Source organism: Neofelis nebulosa, chromosome 8 (genome assembly GCF_028018385.1).
Source record: "Neofelis nebulosa isolate mNeoNeb1 chromosome 8, mNeoNeb1.pri, whole genome shotgun sequence".
Lineage (NCBI taxonomy): Eukaryota > Metazoa > Chordata > Mammalia > Carnivora > Felidae > Neofelis > Neofelis nebulosa.
The window spans coordinates 104,978,627-105,006,348 of record NC_080789.1 but is presented as its reverse complement, the minus strand read 5'-3'; the positions used below and the strand labels follow the sequence as shown (position 1 = coordinate 105,006,348).

At 45.7% G+C, this 27,722-nt stretch overlaps 3 protein-coding genes and 1 long non-coding RNA gene across 14 annotated transcripts in view; 2 read left to right on the top strand and 2 right to left on the bottom strand.

Annotated features, from left to right (window-relative positions):
- Positions 1-165: 165 nt before the first annotated feature.
- FOXM1 (forkhead box M1) lies at positions 166-12,491 on the bottom strand. Of its 5 annotated transcripts, none has more exons than XM_058744037.1 (9): positions 12,255-12,485; positions 9,667-10,209; positions 8,926-9,071; positions 7,629-7,820; positions 6,611-6,739; positions 5,892-5,936; positions 5,178-5,250; positions 4,855-5,030; positions 166-2,182 (listed from the first exon to the last, which is right to left on the bottom strand). In XM_058744037.1, the coding sequence occupies exons 2-9, from the start codon at positions 10,160-10,162 to the stop codon at positions 1,157-1,159; spliced, it is 2,283 nt and encodes a 760-aa protein (XP_058600020.1). In that variant the 5' UTR covers positions 10,163-10,209; positions 12,255-12,485; the 3' UTR covers positions 166-1,156. The 5 variants fall into 5 exon arrangements, with proteins under 5 accessions (XP_058600020.1, XP_058600021.1, XP_058600023.1 ...); XM_058744038.1 differs by having other exon boundaries at positions 5,178-5,247; positions 12,255-12,482; XM_058744041.1 differs by lacking the exon at positions 166-2,182 and adding an exon at positions 2,368-2,576 and having other exon boundaries at positions 12,255-12,491.
- A 45-nt stretch (positions 12,492-12,536) lies between these two features.
- RHNO1 (RAD9-HUS1-RAD1 interacting nuclear orphan 1) lies at positions 12,537-19,958 on the top strand. 2 transcript variants are annotated; one of them, XM_058744044.1, is made up of 3 exons: positions 12,537-12,620; positions 17,088-17,339; positions 18,615-19,958. In XM_058744044.1, exons 2-3 carry the CDS (start codon positions 17,172-17,174, stop codon positions 19,209-19,211), a joined length of 765 nt encoding a protein of 254 aa, XP_058600027.1. In that variant the 5' UTR covers positions 12,537-12,620; positions 17,088-17,171; the 3' UTR covers positions 19,212-19,958. The 2 variants fall into 2 exon arrangements, with proteins under 2 accessions (XP_058600027.1, XP_058600028.1); XM_058744045.1 differs by having other exon boundaries at positions 12,568-12,620; positions 17,068-17,339.
- Positions 19,959-20,596: 638 nt separating this feature from the next.
- On the bottom strand, positions 20,597-20,914 carry LOC131520171 (uncharacterized). The gene is made up of 2 exons (XR_009265961.1): positions 20,831-20,914; positions 20,597-20,687 (listed from the first exon to the last, which is right to left on the bottom strand). It is a non-coding gene; the product is annotated as an uncharacterized LOC131520171 (long non-coding RNA).
- A 251-nt stretch (positions 20,915-21,165) lies between these two features.
- The window catches only part of TULP3 (TUB like protein 3), a 65,063-nt gene continuing 58,506 nt past the window's right edge, over positions 21,166-27,722 (top strand). For 5 of the 6 annotated variants that reach the window (XM_058744036.1, XM_058744032.1, XM_058744035.1 and 2 more), the window contains exon 1: positions 21,430-21,532. In XM_058744036.1, coding sequence (XP_058600019.1) covers positions 21,450-21,532 — 83 coding nt within the window. In that variant the 5' untranslated portion in view covers positions 21,430-21,449. Of the gene's footprint in view, positions 21,533-27,722 lie in introns of all 6 variants that reach the window. The other variant, XM_058744031.1, reaches the window with a different exon arrangement.

Here is a 27,722-nt window from a genome sequence, read left to right as displayed (position 1 = left end):
CGTGTGGGAGGCAGGCCAGGCCAAAACCCTTAGCACTCTCCTTCACCTGCTTCTTCTCAGCTTTAGGCCTTACCTCTTCTTTGTCACCACCATGCCCAATATTTCCCATGTTCTTCTCCAACCCCTCCTTATGCCTCAGGGACCAGACACCGATGCACCAGAGACCACACTTCCACCCTGGATTTTATTGAATTATGGTAGTGTTCTTGAGCTGGCTCACATGCATGTGGTCAGCTGGGGCCTAGGGTGGCTCTTTGCAAAGCTGAGGTGTGAGTGAGCTAAGGAAGCTAGGCAGGGCAGGACAGGGCCCTTTTAGTCTTCTCAAGCCTTGGGCCAAGTTCTTGGCAATGCTAGTCTCTCTGGCATGATTAGGGATATTATCAGAGAAACATCTCTCGGGAGCACATTTGGACACCCATTCTTTGCTTCAGATGCATCCATTTCCCCACCCCCAATTCAACTCTTGACCCATTACGAGACCTTTTTACCTTTTACCAGGATTTCTTTGTGCAGGAAAGCTGACTTGGAAATGTGGGAAGGTGGGAGGGAGGGGCAATAAGAGGGACCCTAGGAAGCAGATCTGCTTGTCTGGGTGCCTACAGTGAAGAGCCCTTGAGGCAAGTACCCCAGGCCTGGAAGAAACCATGCACTGCAGGTCCTCCCTTCTCTGGGAATTAAAAGCAAGGAACAGAAGCAAACTGAAACCCCTTGTTACTTTACCCACCTTCTGGCAGTCTCTAGATAATGATCTAAGGAAATAAGCTTATATTTATAATTAGAGGTTAATTTGGAGAATATACACTATTTACAAGGAGCAGGGAAGGTGGGGGACTACTGGGCACAGGCGCAGTTTGGGGGGGGGGGTTCACCCTTTCTTTTGCTGTTCTCACCCTTCAGCTCCTAGCAGGAAGAGTGAGGAGTCAGATTTTCTTGGGGAGCATCAGGTGGCCCAGGGACCAGTCACCAGGCCCTCGCGGCTTGCAGAGGGCCCAGTGGTGGCCACGGCGTGACATCTGCCTTGGCATAAGCAGGCAAAGTGGAGCTAGAGGAGCGGACGGTCCCTGCCTGCTGTCCTCACTCAGAGGGCTTGGATGGCCCAGGTGCACGAGCTCCTGGAAGTGCGGAGGGCTTGGGCAGCAAGGGTAAGGTCAGGCCTCTACCGCAGCTCGGGAATGAACTGAGCCCAGTTGATGCTGTCAGGGCCCAGAGGGTCCTCCTCCAGGCCAGGGAAGCTGATGTCCAGGAGGACCTTGCTGAGGCTGTCATTCATTGTGTCCAGAACCAGGCCTTCCGTCAGAGAACGGTTGGCTGAAAGGCTGGCAACCTGTGACCCGGGGGAGCCCGGCTTCGGGACTTCCATATCTGAAGGGGAAGGGCTGCTGAAGGGGTCAGAGGTGAGGTCAAAGGGCTCTGAATTGAGGAGCTCTCGGGGTGAGTCAAAGAGTGGGATACTTTTCAGTGGGGTGGTGCTAAAATCTGTTAGCCCCAGGGAATCAGGCGGGGGGCCAAAGGCAGCCGGGGGGGCTTGTACCGGACTGAAATCCAGGCCCCCTACTTTGGCTGGGGGTGTGAGCCTCCAGGATTCAGGGGTCACGGGGAGGGCAGACTTGCTCGGGGTGGAGGAGATGGGCGGTGTCTCCTTAATGGGTGTCTTAAAGGGTCCTCCCTCCTCCTGGCAGGAGCCAAGCCGGGAGGTGGGCTCGGAGGACACTGCAGGCAAAGTGAGCTCTGTGGCTCGCTGGGAAGCCCCGGGGCCCTCGGAGAAGAGTAGCTCAGGCTCATCCAGACAGGGAGGCAAGAGGTGCTGTTTTCTGCGAGACCGACTCATCTCTCGTCCCTCCCTGCGTTTGATCACGAGCATTTCTGAGACACACCGGGCTGGGGACTTGAGCCCGCTGTAGGACTTCTTGGGCCTCGGGGTGGGAGAGTGGGATGAACCCTCCCAGGAGTGCGACAGTTCCTCTTTGACAGACGGGCATGGTGAAGGCCACTCCTCCAAGGGCGGGCTCTCTACTTTGATGGGTCTCCCCAAGAGTGGCGTTTCCTCCCCGGGCTGGATTTCTTCCTCCTTGATGGACTGAACTGGAAGCAGAGGAGACAGCCTTTCTCCAAGCAGGGATTTGTCCTCTTGCACAGGCCCTGAGGTGGGCAGAGGGGCTACCCCATCATCAGCTAGCAGCACCTGCAAGTGAAGCAGGGATACGGTGAGACAGAGCTCTCCAGGCCTTGAGATTCAACCCGGTCACCAGGCGGGACACAAGATCCTGGCTAAAGCAAGACACATGCTGGTGCTGTTCCTCTTTTTTGTCTTTTTAAAGTTTTACAAACTATTAAATAGGAGAATATAGGATGAAGGCGGTGGTTCAATTCCGGGGAGTAAAAGAGCATTTAATATGGTGCTGGTATAATTAGTACCCATCGGAGAGAAAATAAAATTGGATGCCTGTTTCATACCATGTACAAAGACTTAAATAGAAGAAGTAAAACCATACAAATCCTGAAAGAGAATCTAGGAGACTACATGTACAATCTGAGGGTGGGTGCGACCTTCTTAAGCAAGACTGGAAACCCAGAAGCTGTAAAAGAGAAGAGAGACATATTTGACTACATAAAAACTTAAAATCTTACTGTGGCAAGAGATTCCATAAACAAAGAAACAAACAACAGAAGTAAAAGAAGTATCTTCAGCATAAAAGACTGAAGTTAGTATTTTAATAACAAAGAATTTTCACATATTATCAAAACCCCATAGAAAGATGGGCCAAGCCTATAAATAAGTATCTGATAGTGAACAATTCCAAGTGACCCGACATAATAAGAAGGTACTCACACTTACCGATAAGCAACGAAAGATAAAATGAAACAAGGAGATATCATTTATATATAGCAGATGGGCAAATATTTAAAAGACTATACCGACTGCTGGCAAAGATACAGGTCTTGTCATATATTGCTGGTAGAAACGTAAAATACTGTATATGATTTTGGAAACCAATATCTAGCAATATTTAATAAAATTGGTAACACGTTTCCACTCAGGAATTTCGTGTCTGGTTTTCTATCCCATGGAAATACAAGCACTTGTAAGAAAGATACTTGCAAGGATATTTCCTGCAGTGTTGTTCATAGGGCAAAAAAAAACTAGAAGCAAAATGTACCCATAAAAGTGGAATGGCTGGAAAATTTTTGGCATAGCCACACAGTAGAATGTTAGGTGGCCATTAAAAAACAATGAATTAGAGCCAATGCCAAATGAATTGGAAGAATTTCCATGTGGCAGAAAAGTGCAACGAGATCCCGTTTTTAATGTTCTGCGTGTTGTATGTGCCTATATAAAATGGCTATGGCAAGATGTATGTATGGTACACTAAGAGCATGGATAAATTATAAAAGCCAGCATACTAAATTGTCAACAGGGGGGGATGTCAGCAGGGGGGATGTGGATGAAGAAAAAAAGACTGCATTAAAACAAGAACAGTATATGTGCTACAGTCATATGGATACATTTAGGTAAAATGACTTATGGTAGTATGTATAATTTTATGTATATTTAAAAAGTATTTTTTAAATAAAAAAAAAATAGGGGCTCAGTTGGTGGAGTCTGACTCTTGATTTCAGGTCAGCTCACGATCTCACAGTTTGTGAGATCAAGCCCTGAGTCAGGCTCCACGCTGATAGCACAGAGCCTGCTTGGGATCCTCAGTCTCCCTCTCTCTCTGTTCCTCCCACGCTCGCACATGCATACTCTCTCTCTCTCTCTCTCTCTCTCTCTCTCTCAATAAAGTTAAAAAAAATAAAAAAACAAAAACAAAACTAAAGCAAAGCCAAGTCTCTCTGAACTCCAGAGCCCATGCTGTTGCCATCTCAGTGGAGGAGGCAGGGAGGGCCTTTTCTTCTGCTCTATTAAAGGAGAGCTCTTGCTCACAAATCCTTCTCTATGTCCACACTTGATAGCCCATCAAGATACGGCTCCTCACCTTCTCCTGAAGCTAGACCACTGATGCTCAGCCAGGGGCCATATCTGCACTCTTCCGCTCCCTATGGGATATTTGGCAATGTCCAGACACATTTTAGTGGGAAGAGACACGGGGTGCTGCTAAAGATCCCTCAGCACAGGGGCGCCTGGGTGGCGCAGTCGGTTAAGCGTCCGACTTCAGCCAGGTCACGATCTCGCGGTCCGTGAGTTCGAGCCCCGCGTCGGGCTCTGGGCTGATGGCTCAGAGCCTGGAGCCTGTTTCCGATTCTGTGTCTCCCTCTCTCTCTGCCCCTCCCCCGTTCATGCTCTGTCTCTCTCTGTCCCCAAAATAAATAAAAAACGTTGAAAAAAAAAAAATTAAAAAAAAAAAAAAAAAAAGATCCCTCAGCACACAGGACCACGCCTGTCCACCCCCAACAAAGAATGATCCATCCCTAAATGTCAATAGTACCAAGGATGAAAACCCGACCCAATCACTCTGCTGTTACTAGGTATAAACTGGCATCTCCTGCCTCCATGGCACTGCCAATTAGAATGCTCTTGCTACACCTGTTTATCCAAATGTATGTCTTTCTAAAACCTACTTCCTTTGTGAACTCTTCCTTACCCATCCCAGCCCATCTATCATAATCCCCCTGGTCTGAATTCTTATAAACTCATTAGGTATTCATGGGTCTTCTGACACCACTCATATTGTAATCCAAGTTCTTTTTTAGCTCTTCTAATGCTCTTGAATTTTCCTTTGTATTTATGCCTTGTCTACCCATATAGATTTATAAACTTCTCAAGGAACACTTAGCAGAGTGCTTTGCAAACTAGAGGTCCAACACTTTTAATTGACTGCGGTCTCTCCTTGGAGAAAAACCGAAGCCACTCACCTTGGGGGCAATACGGACCCGCTTGCTATGGCGGGCAAGCTCTGAGCTCATGAGTGAAGCTGCCAGGGGCAATGGCACCTTTACTGAGGGCTGCAACACCAGCGACTGGTTCACCGGGAACTGGATAGGTACCAGGTATGAGCTGACCCGTGGCAGCAGTGGTTTCATCTTCCGCCCTAAGAGGAAACAGGGGAGATCAGGAGCAGGGGTCCAGGGATAAACCCCTTCTCAATCCCAGGAGCTTTGCTCTCCTTCTCTGGGCTCAGACTCAAAACACGCCCCCAGAGCAAGGACTAGCCTGATGCCCACTCTCCCATACTAACGTGCGCCCAGTGGGAGTTCAGTTTTGATGGTCACGTTCCGGCGGAGCTCAGGATTGGGTCGTTTCTGCTGCTGCTTGTGGCAGATGGGGAGAGAAAGAAACCTGGGTTAATAAGGCAGGGGGAGAAGCCAGGAGAACCCACCAGCTGCTCTGGGACTGTGCACCGAGCTAACCGATGGCCCAGAAAGAAAAGGCCGTCTGGGGCAGATGCAGGTGAGCACTGTCTCCAAAGCCTGGTTAGTGGGAAGAGGTGGACGGCACACAGATCTATGATGGCAGGACAGTCCTACCACCTCATCTGGGTGTCCTCACCACCCCCGGGGGATGCTAACGCGTGTTGTTCTAGGAGCGACAAAGAAAAGCCAGGTAGAAAAGGAAGAGAGAAAACTGCCACCTGCCAGGCCCATGCCATGCACTTGTGGTTGCCATCTTGCACGAAGCCCGTGGCATGTCCTGTTGCCACACCCCGCTCTGCTCAGTGAACCTTCGTCATGCCCAGAGCGTGGGGTGCGGGGAGGGGAGGGAAGTGGGCAGAAGCTGGTGGGGGAATGAGGTGGCGGTATAAATTTCCTTACTCCCAGAAGCTCAGGGGTGCTCTGCCTTCAGGGCTGGAAGTCACACAGCCCCAGGCTCCCTTCCCCTGTCCACTAAAGTCATGCTGAGCAGTGAAAGGAAAACAAGGCCAAGCCCCGAGCCAGGAGGAAAAGAATCTTACTGATTCCAAGTGCTCAGGCGATTGTGGAGACCCTGGGTCCAGTGGCTGGTGGCGGTCAGGCATTGTGGGAAAGAAATGAAATGAAGTTACCACCAGCGTGGCCAATCTGACCAGGTCGGGAAAAACAGCTATTTCTGTTTGATGCTGAGGGCCACCCGGGACAACTTCCCCTCCCAGGAGAACAGTTACAGCTGATAGCGGCCTATGGGCACCCTGAAATCCCCAAACAATCATTTCTGAAAAGAGGTTCTCATGGCTCAATTTCTGGTCTCCAGGCTAAAGAAGGGCTCTTTTAAAATGGTTTTCCAGACTTTCTCTGTAAGAATCACCCAAGATGCCTGTTAAAAATATGTATTCCTGGCCCCGTTCCAGACCCACTGAGTCAGAAGCCCCCAGGGAGGGACCTGGGAAGCTGTATTTTTTTAACAGGTGGCAGGCAATTCTTATCCGCAAGGCAGTTAGGGAAACACTGCCCAGAGTAGTCCTCTGTTTGGATCAAAGCGGTCTCCTCCACGGCCTGGTCTGGCACAGAAGTGTGTCATTTGGTATCTGTCAACTGTACTGAATTCAGCTAGTTTTATACAGCTCACCTCTGGGCTGGCTGGCTTTTAACTCGGCCCTGGCCGGGTAAGATCATCACAAGGAGGACTTGTTTCCTTTTGAGATGGATATTATGATGACCAACTCTGGCCCTATTGAGATGAAGCCAGGACACTCACCTTAAATACCTGGTCCAATGTCAAATAGCGATTGGCACTGGGGTGGATAGTCCAAAAGGAGACTTTGCCATTGGCAGATGTCTCCCGAACAAACATGTCATGGAGAGAAAGGTTGTGGCGGATGGAATTCTGGAAGGAGAGAAAGACAACTAGTTACCAGCTATTTCAGCTTCTGAATTATCACCTTTGATGTTTCCTGAGGCTGAAAGCAGCCTCAGGCCTCCCCCACTGTGGCCAGCAGGATCCTCATGATCTCGCCTATTGGCGACTCTCTCCCCTGCTGCTCCACACTGCAGAGCTGGCAAGCTGGGCCATCAAGCCATCAGTCCACAAAGCCATCAGCTGGTGATAAAGGAAAGAACTGGATGGCTGTCAGCAGCAAGGAAAGGGTATGGAGGCTATGAAGCAATCAGTAGCAAGATAGGTAAGTAAAGCAACTAAGAAACTAGGAAATTTCTTTGAGGTAAGACAGTGCAGTTAAGAATTCTGTGGAGGAAACAAAACAAAAAACCCTTGCTTGGAGTTGCCCACCTGTCAGAAAATCAACACTGTAGCTCTGACAGTGTGGAGTAAGCTACAGCAACTCCAAAGGACCTCAGTGTTCCCATAAGTACAATGAAGAGAAAGTCCCTGCCTTCTGGAGATGACATGTGACATTATAGGAGGTGAATCTCAGGTCACGAGGCTCAAAGACAGCATTTTTTCATTGCTACTTAGTCACTCCAGCTGCCTTTCAATGTAGCGCAAACGTAGGCTTAGTGTTACACTGGAGAGACTCCATTTAGGTAGGGACCAATGAAGTGCTTTGCAGAGCTGTTGTTGACCATTTTTTGCCTGGATTCAGCAGGATCAAGTCACAGTCTAAAAGATACAATTGTTTATAATTCCAGCTTCCTTTGCATTTAACTGCTTCCTCAGAGTACCAGACACAGAACTGCTGCACATCTGTGTAGACAAACTGCGGGTTCAGAGTGACCTTGACTTTGGTTGCTATGGATTGTCATGGGTTGTTATGTACCTTCCAGCCTGGCTTGGCAATGTGCTTAAAATAGGGGAAGTGGTCCTCAATCCAAGTATAGATGTCTTTCAAGGTCATGCGTTTCCTCTCGGTGCTATTGATGGCGAATTGTATCATGGCCATGTAAGAATACGGTGGCCGCTCAGACACAGAGTCCTGCCAGGAAGTTGATGCTCCCGGGGGCTCCTCAACCTGAGGGTTATGAGAAGCCAAAGGCAAGGAGAAAAAGGAATGACATGGAAGAGTTCATAAGACCTCCCCGGGGCCCCTTAAGAACATTCCCTAGAGAAAACTTTAACCTGCAGAATTATACTAGAAACCAACTCATCTGAGACCACTATTCCATAGAATCAAATTTTAGGATTAGGAACGGTAGCGATGTCCCTAGACAATGTGGAGCCATTTCTCTGTCACTGTTCATTTTGTCGAATATACTGTCCAATAATAAGTGGAAGTCCAGTACCCATCTTTCAGACCTGGTGGGGGGGGTCAGGAGACCAAGGTCTTCGTCTGCATTCTACTAATGTGATGTGAATAAAACTATCTCTTTTCAGTGTTTCTATGAGAGACATATTCCCAAGAGCATGGGATAGACAAACGTCTGCAAAACACACATCTGGCTAAGTCTTAGGCAAAGAGCTGATCATTTACATTTTAAAAAACGGAGCTCTAACTTTAGAAAGTGCACAAGTTTGAAGCAAACAGCTGAGTTTTTACTTATCCACACATCCATGCAAATTTTCACTTTCATAAAGGTTGTTGAATGAATGATTTAAGGATGTATGCAACAATGTGGTAACTGTGAAAAACAAGCCTGGGCCAAATCAAATTTGATTGCTGGGGAAGTATTTAAAATTCACACCTCACTCACTTTATTTGCTATTTACTGTATCTTCTAATAAATCTATCTTGTTAAAAATGCTCCATTCCTTTCATGCTGTTGGGGGTGTCTCTTTAAAGTTCAAGTGGCTTTCCACACTAAGATCTCTTCATCATTTCCTGAATACCTACTAAGTACCTGCTAAGGGCAGAGTACTAAACTTCATGTTAATGGAATACAGAGTGAGCCAGGGGAATCTGCCCTCAAGGAAATTTCAGAGACCGGGCAAAAAAAAAAAAAAAAAAGATTCCAGGCAGAAAGGTAGGTAGCTCAAAAGTTATGCAGAATCACAGTAAGTGAAATGCTAATACCGGAACCTGGAAATTCTCCACAGGCCACTTGATCCATTTCCCTTCTTAGAAATTTTCTGCACTGGCCCTGACTTCCCTAGTGAGTGACAGAACTGTTCACCTTTACCTGACTCTGCTCCAGGTGACGATTCTCCTTTTCCTCCGTCTCTTGCTTGATGCTGCTGGAGCCCAGTCCATCAGAACTCACCTTTCTGAGCCACTGGATGTTGGTCAAGCTGTTGTCGAGAGTGCAGCCTGCTGCCTCACCGCCAGCTAGAGGGGAAACAATCCGAGATGCCACTTAGCTGCCCGGTCCAGTGCCTGGCAGGCCCACTGAAATCGGTGGTTAGGGAGCAGCTCTCTAAGACCTCTACCCTTAGGGACAGGGAACACATGCTCAATCTAATGTGGCCCTCAGATACTCTGCCCTATTATGGATTTCAGGAGAAATTCAGGAGCATTGCTCAAGCTGCATTTCAGTGAGCCTTACAATCAGTCAAGGTAACCTTACAAAAGAGTTACTGGGTATTGGCACAAAGAAAGTCACTTTTCCTCCTCATGCTTCAGTTTTCTCCTTTATTAAAATGGAGAAAGATTCTTATTTCCTTATATGGTCAATGAGAAAGATAACTAGAAAAAATAAACATCCTTTTCTAATATGAAGAAAGTAGTAGAGATGCTAAATTATACTTGGGGCACTTTTGATGGCGCCCAAAGGATCTGGGTCAAGGATTCGAGATGAAGAAAGACAAGACGCTCCCCTGGTTCAGGCTAGGTGCCTGTTAGGTATCAACGTGATGGACTGCGGTCCTTGCTACCAGAAAGGAAAGGCTGGGCTCCTCACTCCTTTGCCTTGCAGGCCACGTACCACAGCTCTCCCATCTCTGCCCAGGTAGGGCTCCAGGTGGTCTAGGTAGATTCACATCCCTAGTTGCAGGCTTTGGTCCCAGGGTCTCAGTGACCACTTCTGTCCTCCTGGGATCATTGCTGGATTGGGCTTGAGGCTGGTGTCCTGAAGGGTGCGTGGGGGCTCCCCCAAAGCTGATGAGGATGAATTTGTTGGGCCCACTGCTGCCACTCTCTTTTCCTTTGGCGGTCAATGCTGTGATGATGCTCTGGATATTGGCATTGTTAGGGATGGCCACCACTTGGGTGTTGGGCATGGTGGGGTGGTTAATAATCTTGATCCCAGTTGGAAACTTGCAAGAGTTGGACTCTGCTGCCTCCTTGGAGGCTTGACCAGGCTCTTGCTGGGCAGGGGGCCTCTTAAGTTCCTCTCCTGATGTTTCATCTGGGGCATTCTGAACAGGAAGGGGCAGCCTCCGTCTTTTCAGAATCAGTGGCCGATGGGGGCTGGTTTTCATTATGAATCTGTGCTTTCACTCTCCATTGAGAATCACAAGTATAGACCCTGGAAAGTGTAAGGAACAGCAGGATGTCAGAGATTTGTTAGGCTGAGAAGGAGGTTCTGTTAGAGAAAGGCGTTTTCCTCTTTCCATGATGAAAAACATGAGCCCATGTGCCCAGGTTAATGATCTCTGGGCCTCATAAAGACCTCAGACAACGAGGAGATGAGTTGTACGACAAAACAAGGCTAAAACTGAAGCATTTCAAAAGGGGAAAGTGGGATTGGGTTGAATGTAGGTCAACATGGCCAAAAGTCTTCTGGAAGCTTAAGAATGTTTGGCTACAGAAACGAGTGGGACAGTTACAAAAATGTGGAAGTTTCTATCACTGCCTCCTATAATACAGATCACTTGTAGCGACTGTAGGGACAGGAATGCTGGAATAGGAGGACATTGGCAATTTTAGGAGTCCTGACAAAACTCTGCTCCCATAATCTATTTTAGGGTTGATAAAGCTGGTATATGTTTATAGCATCTTAGTTATAAATAAAAGGATCAGTGCCCATAGAGGAAAGGAGGGGAAGCAAGGGGAGGGGAGGGGAGGGGAGAGAAAGGCAGATTGTAATCTTGCTCTCATGCCATCACCTCCTTCACAAAATCTCAAGACGAAATTGCTCTATTCAAGGCCCATGGTGTTATTCATTTCCCAGGCCATTAACCTTGCATTGATAAAAAGTTCATCTTTCTTTCACAATTTACAATTTATGTATTTATGTATTTATTTATTTATTTATTGTACTTTTATTTTTTATTGAGATAGAATTGACACATTAGTTTCAGGTGCACAACATAATGATTCGATATTTGTGTGTATTCTGAAATGATCACCACAGTAAGTCTAGTTAACATCCATCACCACACACAGTTACAATTTTTTTTTCTTGTTATGAGAAATTTTAAGGTCTACTCTCTTAGCAACTTTCAAATATACAATATAGTAGTATTAAGTATATAACCACCGTGTTGTACCAATTTACAAATTATTTATATAGTGACATTTTAGAGCTTGCATGTGCTTATTCATATTTTAACTTTCTAAGCATGCTACTGTATTGCTTAATTTCTCTTCCACAGCTAAGACTATAATCCATTATCTCCTGACCAATAGAATGCGCTATCATCAATATGCTAAGGTGATTTTGCAATGTTAAGGAAAATAGATAGATACACAGGATACTCTGCTGTCATGTAACATTGTGCAATCCTATTTAGAGGCACTTTGACAGAGGAATGGGTTGTTTTAGGACATCTATCTCCCTGAAAATGACTGTGACACCCCTATGACATTTGCTGTCTGCTTAGAGCTCATAGGCCCTCTCCGCTCTGCCCCCCTCCCTTTCCTTTATAACCAGGTTTCCTCTACTTTAAAATCTCAGTTTTACTTCTACCTCCTATCTCTTCAGGCCTCCCTCTCCCCCCCTGCCAAACAGTAGATATTATTATTCCTTCCCCATCCCCAAAAGATATCTTCCTGGTCTAAGGCTTAATTTTGCCTCCTACTCTCTGACCAGTCTTTTCTTATCATTGCCAACACTTTATCTAACCTAGGGGACTTCCAGAGTGACCCCTCCGACACCACTGCCCATCCGGACCAGAGAAATCTTGCAGGTTCTCAGGATCCAGGAGAAGGGCCCTGGAAAAGGGTGGAGCGGAGGCAGTGTTGCTTAGTGGTGAGAGCGCCTGGGAGCAGGGGAGGGTGTGGACAGGTTTGTCTTTGACTTAATGCAGAATAAAGCCAGTCTTCATCCCAGCCAGTCTGCCTAAAAAGGTAGGCCACCCCAGCAGCCCTCTCAAGGTTGTGGGCAGGGTGCAGAGGTCAAACTTCCAGGGAAGGCAAAAAGGTGCTTTGAGAAAGGAGTGAGGACTAGGCCAGGAGGTTGGATGCCGAAAAAGTTTGCACCCTCTCTCAGCCCTGGTTTCCGTGTGGCCCCAAACCTCCACTCGGGTCGCGTGCCCTGCTGCTAGACCCCCTGACCTCGGCGCCCGGGCCCGGGCTCCCTGCCTCTGCCCGGGCCGGGCCTCAGACTCCATTCCTCCGCCCCCCGCTCACCTCCCGACTGCAGCCGCCGCCGCTGCTCGGCTGTGGCTCCAAGGGCGGGCTCCGGGCTCCTCCAACCTGGGGGCCGAGCCAGGGGCCCGGACAGGGACTCGCGCCAGGCCGGCCGGGTCCCCGGCGGTGCGGGAGGGGTGGGGAATCCCGGGGGATCCCGGGAGGGGAGGGGTCCCGGGCCGGGGGGCCGGGGGTGGGGTCGGGCACCGGAGCTTTCAGTTTGTTCCGCTGTTTGAAATTGGCGCCGGCGGAGCGTTGCGGTCACGTGACGGAGCGTCGCCAATCGGCGGCCGCCCTTGTCTCCGCGTTCCGGGCTTGAACGTCTAGGCGGCTGAGGGCAGCTGAGGCCGGGAAGCCGCCGGGCGGGTAAGGCGGACCGGCTACCGGCTCGTGGGGAGGGAGTGGCCGTGGGCGGCCCGGAGGGCTCCCGCGGCGGGGGGCGGGCGGGGACGGCCGGGGCCCTCGGCCTGCGTTCCCTCGCGTGTTCCCGGTCCCTACCCTGATCCCGCCCCCGACGCCGCTCCTCCCGCCTCCCTCTGGCCTTTTCCAAAATCTCTGAGGCCTTGGCTTCCCCGTAAGGGGACACCGTACTCCATTCACCTAACGATCGGCTAGCTATCTCGACTAGTCGCCTAGCCTATCATCTCGTTTCAGCTTCCAACATCTTAAATTCCACACCATAAAGCTCTTTGACTAATGTAGTCAAGAAATTTTGTTGAGCACCTACTATGTGCCAGGACCTGCTAGGATACAGTGGCCGCGGAGATTCTTTTCTTACCCTGGGTACCTGTAATGGGAAGAGAGGACAGAACAGACGGTTTTGAAGAATCAAATAAGCAAAAGGAGAATTACAGCTGTGAAGGGATAAATTAGAGGTCACTGATAACTGAGTATCTACAATAAGATCTTACCTTAGGTAGGTCAGGAAAGGCTTTTCCGAACTGAAGCTTGTTGGGAGATCTGATGTCTTTGTGCAAAGAAAGGAGTGAAACCCTCAAACCAAAAGGATTAAGGTGTGCAAGGAGGTGGTGGGAGGAAGATTGGTAGGTACAAAGGCTGAAGACCATCTGAGGAGTCTGAGCTAAGAGGCCTGAGTGGAGTGTGGTGTGAGATGAAGCTGGAGCCACAGGAAGTAGGACCTTAGCCAGAACTGGGGGAATTTGGTCCTTATCCAGAAATCAAACATTTTAAGCAGAAGTGAGTCAAGATCAGATGACGCATTCAGGGCATTTTGGAGTGGATTAGGGTAGACCACTTAGGCTATTACAATACTCCGGATCAGAATTGTTGGAATTGAAGGGTGGTGGGGAGAGAAAGAGAGTGACAGGGGAGAAAGGGGCATTATTGAAGACCTACTTAAGAGGTAAAATCGTCAGGGCTTGGTGCTGTTGGATGGGGAGACAGGAGGGAAATGTCAAGGTTTCTGGCTGCATCACTACATGAACGGTGATACCATTCCCTGAGCAAGGGCCTTGGAAGGTAATCACCTGTGGAGCGGGTGCAGGGGAAATGATCACGAATTCAGTTTTAAACGTATTGGGTTTTGAGGTGCATTTGAGTCCTCTGGTTGCTGTCAAGTAGGCAGCAGGTATATGGGTCCTGAGCGTGGAGAACTCTAGGCTGAATATATAAATACTTAAGTCACCCACTTTTAGGTGTGAACCGATTGCCTAAGAAAGGTGTAGAGTAAGGAATGTTCTGAGGCACAGCCAGAGGGCAAGGTGTTAGATAGTGAAGGGACTGATCTGTGATTGTCACATAAAGAGGATGGATATGGATCTATATAGGTTTGTATGTTTGGTTTCTGGAAAGTGAGAATATTTTCTTTGGTGTCTCCCGGCTTCCTTGGAAGTAGAAAGTAAGGTCATTTGTTAAGAGAGAAGAGAAATGCCACTTGGGTGGCTCAGTTAAGCACCCGACTCTTGATTTTGGCTCAGGTCATGATCTCATGGTTCCTGGGATTAAACCCCCTGATGGGGCCCTTGAGTGCAGAACCTCCTTGAGGACGTTCTCTCTTCTCTCTCTCTGCCCCTACCCCCTCTCGTGCTCTCTCTCTAAAAATAAATAAGTATTTATTTATTTATTTATTTTAAAAAGAGAGAATGGGAGTTCTGAAGTTTTAAGAAAGTGGAAACATCTTTTTTTTTTAATGTTTATTTTAATTTTTAACAGAGAAAGACAGAGCATGAGCAGGGGAGGGGCAGAGAGAGAGGGAGACACAGAATCCGAAGCAGGCTTCAGGCTCCAAGCTGTTAGCACAGAGCCTGACGCGGGGCTCGAACTCACAGACTGCGAGATCATGACCTGAGCCAAAGTAGGATGCTCAACCGACTGAGCCACCCAAGTGTCCCTGAAAGTGGAAACATCTTAAGATAATCATTGCGGATAATGAGCTGATGAAGGAAACATAATAGGGTTGCTGTTGAGCACCGTAGTGTCCATTGCAGGCTGGCTAATGTCACCACTTTTGACTGGAGCCATTGCTATTGCTGTCAACTCTCCCCTGAACTCCTGTAGCAACTCTTTAGGTTGTCCTGCTGCCTTTCTCCACACCCGCACTCCCCAACACACCTTTTCTCACAAACCACCTCACGTTATCTTTGAAAAGTGTAAATCACATTATGTCCCTTACCTGTCCAGGGCTTTGTGGTGGCTTCCTATCACTCTAGGAATAATTCAGTCTGGAGTCCTTAACCTTGCCTGTGAACCCATTCACATCTGTTACTGCTCTCCAGTTCAGCCATGCTGACCTTACTGTTTCTTGAACAAATCAGACATATTCTCACCTTGTGATATTTGGATTTACTGTTCTCGAAGCCTGCAGTATTCTTCACTCTGCCTTTCTATTGATTGCTTATTCTCCTTTTTTCATTTCAGGTATTTGCTCAAATATCACTTTTTTTTTTTTTAAAGTTTATTTATGTTGAGAGAAACAGTGCAATAGGGGAGGGACAGAGAGAGATGGGGAGAGAGAGAATCCTAAGCAGGTTCCGCACCGTCACCACAGAACCCGATGCAGGGCTTGCACTAAGCTGTGAGGTCATGACCTGAGCTAAAACCAAGAGTTGGACGCTTAACTGACTGAGCCACCCAGGCACCTCTCAAATATCACCTTTTCAGTTACCTTCCCTGACAACCCTGTCTAAAGGAGCACTAAGTAGGCTCAACCCCTTATCCTGTTTGACTTTTCTCCATAGTCACTTCCTAACTAGGATGTAAGCACCATGAGGGTGGGGATTTCATTTTGTTCTCTGGCATATATTTCCAGCACCAGGAGCACTGTTGGTACTCAGTAAATATTTGTTGAGTGGCCGAATGAATGAACAAGTAGATGTATGTATTACCTGTGTTCTCCCTAAAAATGTTTAGCTGCTGAGGTAGAGTTTGTCCTTCCTTTTTGCTTTCCCTATATTTCCACGGCCTAGTGATATAAATCAGAGCAGGTTACTTTTGATTGTTGGCTGTATGTATGCATCACGAATGGCCAGTCTGCCCTATTGCCAGACTTTCCAGGATGCCCGGCTGTTCCTCCCATTCACTGCTCTGTTGAATTCAAACATCTTTCCCACTCACTCTTCCACTGATGAAGTTCTTATTAAAGTTGATCTGGTTACTAGAGTCCGTGGACACTTTTTTCAGACTTTTTATTACTCTGTGGGTCCTCTTGATCCTTGATCCTGCCTCTGTCTCTAGCCTCCCATCTCCACTGACACAGCCCAGATTCAGGCCTCATCGTTTCTCACTTAAGTAACATAGCAAAACCTCCTAAACTGGTCCCTGTATTTCCAGGGTACTTCTCTCCTTTCCCACGGTTGCCAGGATGATCTGTCTAAAAGACAACAACCAACTGTGACATTTATGAAACTGCTGAAAAAATTGAACATGTCTGGATATGTAATAATGTTAAAGAATACATATATGTAAGGTTTATTCATGGGAATGGTACAAAGACTGGGAATGTCATATTTTCTTCAAAATAATATAGGTGTAGGGAGGTGGATAAAGGGCATGGATGCATCCAGATTGGCTATGGGTTGATGGTTGTTGGAGGCTCATTATATTATTCATTCTGCTTTTGTGTATGTTCAAAATTATCTGGAGTAAAAAGTTAAAGAAAAAAATCCAGGTGTGATCACATCCTTCTGCTTGAAAATCTTCGGTGATTCCTTAGGCTAACGTCCAAACACCTGTGGCACTCCTGGCTTTTCTTATCTGACCCTGACACCAGGTCTAGCCTCTCAGTTCCTATATTCATCTTTTCATACCCTGTGTCTGGCTACATAGTCTGCAATACCCTGAATTCACAGTGCCCTTTCAAGTCTCTGGGCCTTTGTATGTGCTGCTCCGCAGCCCAGAGGGCCTTGCCCTGTCTGCTTTTTGGCTTTCTGTAGCCCTTTATACTAGGTCAGATATCATCCTCTCTAGAAAGTCTAAAAGCCTCCTCTGGAATGAGTGGAAGCATTCTCCTCATTATTGTAATTGTCTCTCTCCCCCTGCTGGACTCTCAGCTCATTGAAGAAAGGGACAGTCTCACCTATGAGTCCCTACAAGTACTTGGCACTTGATAAATGCTTGTAGAATCAATGGTTCTTCATCTTTAAATTCCCAGCACCCAGCATGGCACTCAACACGTGCTTGGTCAATTGTTCATTGACTGAATGTTGTTGAATGTGAACTACCGTGTTTTTACTTGGTGTAGGAATAGGAAGCTGTGCCCCTCAAAGTATTGAGGTAGGAATGGTGGTTGATAGAACTGGCTGGCAGAGTATGAGGAAGAGCTGGGGACGGAATCATCGGAATTATTTTTTCCCAGCTTTTGTTTCTTCTCTGCAGGCATGGGTCGGAATCGGAGCCTGTACCCCGACCTGACTACAGCTAGCATGATGTGGTTATTAACCGCTCTTCATTCACCTATTGATGCCTCCCAGAAAAAAACGCCGCCAAGGGTTCCAGAAAGCCCAGCTGCTATTCCAACAACCACCACTGGAGGGCCCCAAACACCACTACGGATCTACACAACTTCCCATCACTCACACTAGACAGGTGGCCAGCAAGCCCATTGACCACAACACCATCACTTCCTGGGTAGGCCATGGGATTCTAACTTTGACTTTTGCTCATTTAGGCTTCTCAGGATGCTGACTCTTCTGCCCCTTGAACCAGGGCCTCCAAGGAATAAGATTCATGGGGCAGGGACAAGGAGGCAATGTACTCTTTTTGTCATCAGCCGTCTTCTCTGGTATATATCTTTTCTAAGTTCAAGCTGAGGGCTGGTTGGAATTGGAGTCTTTCCCCCCACATTCTTCTTAAAGAGTTCAGTATAAAAGTTTCATTAACCAGTAGCTGGGTGAAAAAGCCAGACAAATGGCAGAATGAGTAAACAATGAGATTATTCCCTGAGCTTCATGTGAGAGGTAAAATATTTAGCTAGGCACTATATTTACTGTTTCATAGAAAATGGCGTGTCCTATTTTTTGTTTTTAAATATTTGTTTATTTCTGAGAGAGAGAGAGAGAGAGAGTATGAGTAGGGGAGGGGCAGAGAGAGAGGGGGACAGAGAATCTGAAGCCAGCACTGTGCTGACAGCAGTGAGCCTGATTGGGGCTCAGACTCACAAACTGTGAAATCCTGTCCTGACCCAAAGTTGGTTGCTCAACCGACTGAGCCACCCAGGTGCACCATGGCATGTTGTGTTTTGACAGTTTTGAAGCGCTGGGAAGAGAACAGAACTACTATATTTCAGGGAGGTGGTATAGCCAAGGGCCAGACAAAAGCAAAAATCTCCACGTAAGAGTGCTTGATTAATAAAACTTGTTCAGGATTGCTAGGAAGAACCATAATACTTGCTTCGGAGTTGTAGAAGAAACTGAAATGCTAGAATCCTGTGGATGAGAAGAGGAGTGAGCATTTATTGAGAACTCATCACGTGCCAGGTCTTAGGCCAGTTGCTGTCCATCTACTCCCTATTCTTGCATCCATCCATTCACTTTCCTGGGGGCCTTCTTGGTGCCAGGCACTCTGCTGGGTGCTGGGGATCAAAGGCGAAGAACACTGCCCATCTCTGCCCTCAAGGTTTAAAGATAATTAAGCAAATTGCAGCCATGTGGTGTGATAACGTGAAGGTGGCATTGTCCCCTTTCTTACACATGAGGAAATGGAAAACCAGATTGAGTAACTTGCCCACACCTCCTATCCCTTTCTCTTAATGTCCCATTAGACAGATGTTTTGTTTTGTGTCCATTACTATAATGGGCCCCCATTTAGATTCTGGTCTTTGGATGTAGTTTCCTCCTTCAGGTTCATACCTGGTACCTAGCCCTCCTCACTTCTTTTTGGTTTTTGTTTTTGATTCTTACTTAGGTTTCACCTCAGTTTGATACAACAGGAGAAAGCTGGTTCCCAATGAACCAGAAACACCATCACCGAAACCAGGCAAGACTTTCAAGTCGGAAATCCATCACCTCCAAGTTTCCACATCTAACATTTGAGAGCCCCCCGTCTTCCAGTTCAGCCACACTTGGGATCCCCTTAACCAGGGAGTGCGCCAATCAGTCAGAAAAGTGCATTTCTGGAAGGCCCTTAGTTCCAGTGCTCAGTCCTCAAAGCTGTGGGGAGCTGTCCACACATACACTTCAAAACTTACCTTACGTGTTCATTCCACCTGATATTCAGACCCCAGAGTCTTCGTTTGTGAAGGAGGGGCCCATTCCCCCAGATCAGAGGGAAGATAGCCTTCCAAGTGGCTCCTTTCACACCAGTACTCCCAAGACCCCAGGGCCTGGGCCTGTTCTAGTTAAAGACACTCCTGAGGAGAAGTATGGGATCAAGGTCACATGGAGGAGACGACGCCACTTGTTTACTTACCTCAGGGAGAGAGGGAAGCTGAATAAAAACCAATTCCTTGTGAAAAATTCACTGGATTTCTCAGACAGCAGCAATCTCAAGAAATTTTCATAGAGTTGCTAAATTACTTTTCTGGCTCACAGAAGTGTATGTCAGAAGAATAAAATGCAAATACTGCCAATAACATCAACAGAAAAAAGATAGTTTAACTAGAGACTTGCAGTCATAAGGGAATTTGATTCCCAGCTTTGCTTTTTAAAATGTCTTTTCCTAAAAAGTTTTTAGTGTCATAAACAGTTCACTTCAAATTTTTCTTCTATTAACTGTTTAAAATTTTAAAGTATCTTATAGTAACTGTTTAAAATGTTTGTAAATAAATGGTTGCAGAAAGGTTTTAGAGAACCCTGCTCCTGATTACTGATCATGCAGCAATACTGCCTTCTCCACAAAAGGTCTTCATTGTTTTTTTAATCCACTAATTAATCCTCTAATCACCCCATTCAACCTAATTTATTCCACATTTTTGAGTACCAACTCTTGTGTCAGGCTCAGCGGCAGCTTCCTTTGTGACATGTTGGATGGAAAAATCAAAGCAAACTTTGACATTTTAGAGCTGAGCAACCTTTTTAGACCTCTGCAACCTTGCTCATCTGCTAAAAAGTCAGGATGAGGAAAGGTGCCAAGCCCTGTGTTAGTGAGTACAGTGGGATCAGGAGCAAAAAAAGGGGACAGAGATGTTAATTAAGCTTGCTGTGTTTTGGTTATATTTCCATTCAAACAAATCTGAAAATACCACACAGGGTGGGAAACTGATTTATTGTAATGATTGTTTAAAATATGTAATTAAATATGGAAACTTTTTTTTAAATTTTTTTTTTTTTAACATTTATTTATTTTTGAGACAGAGAGAGACAGAGCATGAATGGGGGAGAGGCAGAGAGAGAGGGAGACACAGAATCGGAAGCAGGCTCCAGGCTCTGAGCCATCAGCCCAGAGCCTGATACAGGGCTCGAACTCTCGGACGGCGAGATCGTTACCTGAGCTGAAGTCGGATGCTCAACCGACTGAGCCACCCAGGCGCCTCAAATATGGAAACTTTTCAGAGAAGCCTGCTTACCATAACTAATGCGAAACTACCCAGTCAAAAACTGCCTCCATTGCCCTTTCGCCAACAGATAGCGTCTCCTTTAACTGCAGCCATTCAGCTTTAAGAACCTATTCTGTTCAGCCCGAGCTGAACAAGCAGGGATTATTTCGTTTTATTTTATAGATGGGGATCTGAAGCCCAGATAATGAACTGTGTTTAGGGTCACACAGTGAGTGGAGGCTGACACATCAAGGCGATGCTCTGCTCTCCCAGCTTGTGCCAAGTCCTGTGCCTCTTAAGCGAACCCGATGTGGAAACAGCTGACCTCGCAATGCTATAAAATGCGATAACTTTTGCCAGGATATTTTGTACAGGTTATAATGATATGTATAAGTTGGTGGTGAGAAGGCGGTGACGGTTGGCGACAACGTTTATTGGAAACGAGAGTACATATTTAGATAGCGGATCTCACGGGATGTGGATGTTTGAAGATTGTTCATAGGCTGTAGAGAAAGATAAATGGGAAAGGTTCCTAGAGTCTGTAGAGTCGGTCTAGCAATGCTCTAAAAGTTTGGGCTGGAGGAAGGGGGCTAAAGTTTTGTTCAATTGGAGTGAGAGACCAGGTAACCATGAAAGATGCATTTACCCGGGAATGACTGCCGTAGTGGGTACAAGTGTGGTTCCCGGAAGGCTCTGGTGTCAGGGGAGGGGCCGGACTGTGACGGAGTCGGCGGAGGTCTGTGAGTCCTAACATTACATAGACCTCTGGAAGCGCTCTGGGTGGTCTTTGGGTAGACACTGCTGGGATGTGGGGAAGCCGCTCCGTGGGTGGCGGTTAGGGGGATGGGCCGCTCTTCCGACGAAGTGACTTCGCAGCTGGAAGCCAACACTGCTGAAGCGAACACATCCCTCCGCCCTCGGCCCCTTCCCCGTGCCGCGGTCAGTGGACCCGGCCCTACTGGCGCGTCACCAGAGCTCCCGCGCAGGCGCCTTTAACTCCTAGCGCCTCCGCCCCTTAGAAACCCTCCCGCATCTTGGGGCGGCAGCAATAGCCAATGAGAGAAGAGCGGTGGACACGAGGGCCAATAGGCGGTGGCGACAGTGCAGAGTGTGGTTGCCAGGGGGCGGGGCCCGGATGCCTGCCAGGCTTGCCACCCTAGCAGCGGAGTCGGGGATTGTGGACGTGGTCGCCACTTCCTGAGCTGCGGAGATGGAGGCATCGCGCTGCCGACTCGGACCCCGCGGGGACAGGTCCGAGAGGGGTGATGGCTGGTTTCGTCTCGAGCGGGGCGGAAGAATGGAGTGAGACTGTGGCGCTCCTCTCTGGGAGCTCTGAAGAGAGAAGGCGGTGGGCTTGGGTTGGGGAGGTAGGGACAGATTTGGCGGCAGGAGGCGAATCCCCTAACCCCTACTCGAAGGTGGAGGATCCCCTTTTTATCGGTGGGCGGTAGGAGGCAGCGGTTCTGCAGCCGGTACTGAGAGCAAAGACTTTGTGTTCTGGTCCCTGCTTGGGAAACTCTTGGAGTTTTGGTTACGAGCTCGCCTTGCTCTCTGTGGGCCTCGCTTACTCAAAATGTTCGGTATTATTGCTTCTCACGCACTGCCGAGCAGTGTCATCGTAATTGAAGTGGATGAAGTCTTTTCTCGGGGTGTCGCAGGGGAAGGCTGTGGGTGATATTTAATCATTTGCTCTAATGCCATTGTTTTTGGCAGGCGGTGCTGAATTCTAGAACAGAGTCCGAGAACTGAAAGTGCAAAACTGTTCTTTAGCTTCTATCTATCTGCTTTACAGTAATTCTTATTTAGGATTGTCGTCTTATTTGTCATCTACCATACCCCTTGTTTGTGCTTCTTTTTCTCTGCGGTGCCCTTTTTTCCTGCCTCCGCCAGAGGGAGAGCCTGGGAAATACAACAATCTGAAATCTCAGTCTGTCAATTTCTTGTTAGCTAGGTTAATGAAAAGTTAACAGGGAGCGGCATGAAATCATTGGCTTCAAACTTTGGTATTGTCTGAGGATTGAAATCATACACGCCAACTGTATTCCCCGCTTTTTATTCCATTACCAAAGCAAATAAAGATGTAGCGTGTAATGATTTAGTCTGATGTTTAGTAGATATTTAAGCAATTCGAAATCATTTAAAAAGTCACGAAGGAGGTGTTGGGGATAGAGAACGCCCATTTTCCTCTTTTATCTTTTTATTTACGTGATAGCTGCTCTCTGAGAAATTTCTTTGCTACGCTTTCTTTTTTTCAAGATGAGAGAAAAATAACCCACGTTTTCCGACATAAATATGGAAGTGCTAGGAGGAGGTAGAGCTAAAAATCAGCGTCTTCGTTGAATTCAGATGGTATTTGTTCACTTGTGGGCATTCAATAAATTAATTAAGTGAATTTACGGAAGTAAATTTCATGGGTACCAGATGTTGATATATGACTCATGATTTTGGGGGGAAAAAAGGAATTGACTTAGAAACCGAGACCATGAGGCAAAATGGTTTTTAATTTATTGGACCTGAAGTTTAAAGGGATAATTTTAAAGTTTCCCTCCTTTTTCTTTCCAAAGAAAACAGCTCTTTAATTTAAAAGCAGACATCAAAGGAGAGTGAGTCACCAAATGTGTCTCCTGCCCTAGGTAATTTTAAGTGCAGTTTCTATCACTGCTTAACTCAGTTGTTGCTGAGAGGGAGTGGAACATCTCTTCTATTTTGGCTTCAGGTTGTGTGTTTAATGGTTTCAATGAGTTTTTGGTATGAATACATTTCAGTGTGAAGTATAACATCTGACTTTTAAGTTTCCTGTGTTTTTTTTTCTTTGAATTATGTGACTGTTTTCCCATGAAACAGATTTCTTTTTTTTTTTCTAATTTTTTTAAATGTTCATTTATTTTTGAAAAGAGAGAGAGACACACAGTGTGAGCAAGGGAGGAGCAGAGAGACAGGGAGACACAGAATCTGAAGCACGCTCCAGGCTCCAAGCTGTTAGCACAGAGCCCAATGCAGGGCTGGAACCCACGAGCTGTGAGATCATGACCTGAGCTGAAGTTGGATGCCCAACTGACCAAGCCACCCAGGCCCCCCCCTCTTTTATTTTTAAAAATTTTTAAAGATTTCTTTTCAACAAAATGGAAAAATTACTAACCCCAAATATTTCCTATTTCTGAAATATTTAGTGAAAATTGGAGATGGAATTTGAAACAACACTCAGGACCTTTGGTGAAACTAGGCATTTTATAGTCTAGATTCTTTGGAGATGCTTGTGGTTGGTTGTAGAACTTGAGCTCTTTCTGGCCTTTTATTCCTGATAGATAATTGAAGGTATGGCGAGAGATTTCTTGGTGTGATGTGACCTTGCAGCCCTGTTGATTTAGAAAGTCATCTGTGGTTTATCCACACGCCATGCTTTCTCTTTAGAAATATGAACAGTAGTAGCTGGAGGTTATGTATCATCCAGGCTTGGTATCCTCTCTCATGTTCTTTCTTTTTTAAATGTTTCATCGGATCAACTACTTGTTGACAAATAAAGAGACTTACTCAGGGCTTAAAGATACTCAGATTATCTAATACAGGACTGCAGTATGTTTGGTAAATATTAAAAGCTCCCAATATCAATCATGAATGTATTTTTCCAAATGTGAAAGCTAAATACAGACTTAGAAAGGAGAGAATAATCCCTGCAGTAAATTCTCTTTTTTCTAAGATCCTTCTGTTCCAAGCAGACAATTCAGACAGTTTTTGGAATAGTTTTTATTTCTGATTTCTCTTATTTTTTCCTATGGAAACTCTGCTGTTTTCCCTGCATTTGTGCCTGTTGAAAGAAAATGGTAACGTTTCTGCTTACTAAGGGGAAAAGTATGCTTGAAATTACTCAAGAGGAGGAGTTGAAGTTGCTTGCTTGAGGATTTTAGGACTAGAAGGGGACTTGATAATTCCCCTAGATCTCCTGTTTGAGAATAGTGGAATTATTATGGCTTCTTTAAAACTAGAATTTCTTGCAGTCTGCTTTTGCTTTATTTTCTCTGAATCAATTCACTAGAAATAAGCTCTTTGTTCTACTGAATCTGTTCTGCCTCATCAGACATCCTTACTGTTAGTAATAATGAAAGCTGCAAAATTTTCCTGGCCTGGTTACAACTTAAATCCACTTATGCTTGAGAGAAGACGCCCTATCCACATGCCAGTTGATGTGCTGTCTTTATTCACTTACTTTAATACCTGGTATGAGGCTTGATAATGAAGATTGCCATGTCTGTCTCTGCCTTAGAACTTCTGTGAAAACACGAATGATTAGCATTGTGTTATATGTGTCACCAGAACCCCCTGGAAGACCACAGTTCTGAAGAGGGTTAGAGTAATGCTTTTATTTTTTATAAGATGGCATTTGCTGTTTGACCGCATGGTATTGTGGGAGGCACTGGAAACTTCCTCTGGGTTCCTGAGTTCTAATCCCAGCCTTTTCCCTCTCTAGCAGTGTGATGTTGAGCCGCACATCTCCTTCTTTGGCTTCAGTTTTCTCCTCTGGAAAATGAGGGCTTCCTTGGATGCCCTAAGTGATTTATAATGAATTAATAAATAGCAAATATATATATATTTAACAGCACATGGCTCAAATTTCAAAAGGTACAAAATGATTTTCAGTGAAAAATGTGTCTTATTGTCTTCATGTCATCTAGTTCATTGATGGGCGTCTTATGGGACCTTTCAAATATATTATATTTAAAAATCTTCAAATATTCTTTCCCCACTGCTAATACTGGATGATTTTGAGTTTTAGGGTAAAATATAATTAACTAAACTCAGATTTCTACTTTCATCATTGGCAAGATGTATTTTTAGAATATGAACTATAGCAGGGCGCCTGGGTGGCTCAGTCGGTTAAGCATCTGATTCTTGATTTCAGCTCAGGTCATGATCTCACAGTTTGTGGGATTGAGCCCCGAGTTGGTGGAGCCTGCTTGGAATTCTCTCTCCCTCTCTCTCTGCCCCTCCCCTGCTTGCTCTCTCTCTCTCTCAAAATAAATAAATGAAAGCACTAAAATAATATTTTAAAAAATGACCACATTAAAAAAAAATATGAACTATATAGTTACTGCTAGTTTTAATTTTTTTCCTGGAGTAATTAAAGTATGGAAAATAGAACTGTAAGAAGAAAACAGATTATTTTTCAGTCTTCAGGAAGAATAAATCATTGCTATTCAGCTTTTCAGGAAGAAACTTCGATAAATCTGCAGTTTGCCTTTGATTTTAGGTTTTAGAATGAAACAAATTTAATAGAGGATTGACCTGTTTTCCCTATTCTAACAGTTTAATTTTGTTACAGCAATGCCATATGAGCCAGAGACAAAGTAGAAAAGAGTGTTTGGGCTGAGTAAAGTCCTTAAGCTGTGCATTAGGGAAGATCTGTCAGGATAAAATTATCAGTAATAAGGGCTTACATTTGGGTAGCTTTTGCAGCCTTCATAGTGTTTCACTCATTTGATCTCTTTTGAGCTTCATAGCCCTGAAGAAAGCAGGGCTGTCGTTGTTACCTTCATTTTATAGATGGGGAAGTTTAGGCTCAGAAAGGATGTGATGTACCTAAGGTCACATGACCAGTAAATGATGTAGTCAGAGGTAAAATTCAGAAGTAAAATCCAGGCTTTTGATTTCTTCTTTTTTTTAATATTTTAATTTATTTTTGAGAGAGAGGGGGAGAAAGGATCAGAAGCAGGCTCTGTGCTGACAGCAGCAAGCCTGATGCAGGGCTGGAACCCATGAACTGTGAGATCATGACTTGAGCTGAAGTCAGCCACTCAATCTGAGCCACCCAGGTGCCCCTGAGGGAAGTCTCCTCTTCCCTCCCCACCCTCCATCCCCCACCACTTTTCAAAATATCTATTCCAAATATTCTGGATGCCATTTTTACATATAAATGATAACAACAGATACTGATTACATTCTTTTTTTAAAATTTTTTTTTTTTTCCAACGTTTTTTATTTATTTTTGGGACAGAGAGAGACAGACAGAGCATGAACGGGGGAGGTGCAGAGAGAGGGAGACACAGAATCGGAAACAGGCTCCAGGCTCCGAGCCATCAGCCCAGAGCCCGACGCGGGGCTCGAACTCACGGACTGCGAGATCGTGACCTGGCTGAAGTCGGACGCTTAACCGACTGCGCCACCCAGGCGCCCCGATACTGATTACATTCTAATTATTTTTAGGATGAACAGTTGAAATCAGATGTTTTAGTGAAGTACAAATGAGTATTAATTTCATCCATTGTAAAGGGAATAGAAATACTTCTTTGGTATTGTTAGACACACACACACACACACACACACACACACACGAATGCACTTTCATCTCTACCCAAGAAATAGAAGGGAAATAAGTAACATTCCTGAAGAGAGAAATGTAACCCCCGAGGAAAGGAGAATCAGGCAAAAGGTAGAATGAACTTAGATTCTGAGTAACATGCCTTTTTAAATCTAGAAAGAAGAAATGAAGTTTTTTGACTTCTGAATCAAATTATGCATTTAAAATAACCTTTCTGATTGGTTCACTCGAAAGAATGTTGTTGCTTTTGTTCTGTGGAACATGCAAACGGAGAGGGTTCATTCTGAAGTAATTTTCCTTGCTGCATTATTTGGGGACAAACTGATGATTTAATCAGCTGCCAACTTTTCCTTCTCGTTGCCTCTATCCCCAAACAATTCCCCCTTCTTTCTGAAGGAAAGAAATGGGCCCCACTAAATGGGCCTCTTAGGAAATGGATTTTCATTCCCTAGGTTCAATTAAGTTAGTTCCAGATTGTGGCAGTCATTCAAGTAGAAGACAGCTGAGACTAGAATACTAATATTCGTCCTCAGAGGAGGAAGGATAGCTTTCAAAGGAGTCTTTTCTAGCAGTTCTAATTTGACCTTTACATACCTTTCTCCGGAAGCAATGTTTTGTTAGAGCCAGAGGTATTCTTGGTGTCTCAGTACATGTGAAAATATGGCCTTCCAATATTAACATTTGGGATTTGGACAAGGCGAATCTATTTGTCAGTTGACTTAGAGAAAATTACTTTATTGATAGCTCTTGCCCCAACTACCTGTCACCGTAATCAGTTCAGATCATGAAATCTGATGACTCTTTTTCACTTGTATATACTATAATCCATTCCTCCCATGGGTTTCTTCAGCGTGCATACACTGGGTTGGAAATTCTGCTACCTAACAATTCAAATTAACTGGCATTTTGACTGAAAAGATTCTTGGCAGACTTACTGAAATACCATGGTAGTGAAATTCCAGACTCTGCTGACCGTTTGAGTGTATGTGGTCGGGGTGTGGGTTAGCATGCTGAGTTGTTCCACTTTTTGACCGTTTTGAATAATACTGCTATGAACATTAGTGTCCAAGTCTTTGTGTGGACATATATTTTTATTTCTTCTGCATATATACCTAAGTCGAGTTATTGGGTTATATGGTAACTCTATGTTCTACAACTTGAGGGGCTATCAGACTTGTTTTCCCAAAAGGCTGCAACATTTTACATTCCCACCAGCAGTGTGTTA

What these genes read in the sequence shown, in the direction of transcription:
- FOXM1 (XM_058744037.1), bottom strand. Translation starts at nt 10,162, where the DNA reads ATGAAAACCAGCCCCCATCGGCCACTGATTCTGAAAAGACGGAGGCTG. An exon ending in CATTGGACCAGGTATTTAAG is followed by an intron (nt 5,937 to 6,610) that starts GTGAGTGTCCTG and finishes GACCGCCACCAG; the next exon opens with CCACTGGACCCAGGGTCTCC. An exon ending in TGAACTCCCACTGGGCGCAC is followed by an intron (nt 5,031 to 5,177) that starts GTTAGTATGGGA and finishes GTTTCCTCTTAG; the next exon opens with GGCGGAAGATGAAACCACTG.
- RHNO1 (XM_058744044.1), top strand. Translation starts at nt 17,172, where the DNA reads ATGCCTCCCAGAAAAAAACGCCGCCAAGGGTTCCAGAAAGCCCAGCTG. An exon ending in ACAACACCATCACTTCCTGG is followed by an intron (nt 17,340 to 18,614) that starts GTAGGCCATGGG and finishes ATTCTTACTTAG; the next exon opens with GTTTCACCTCAGTTTGATAC.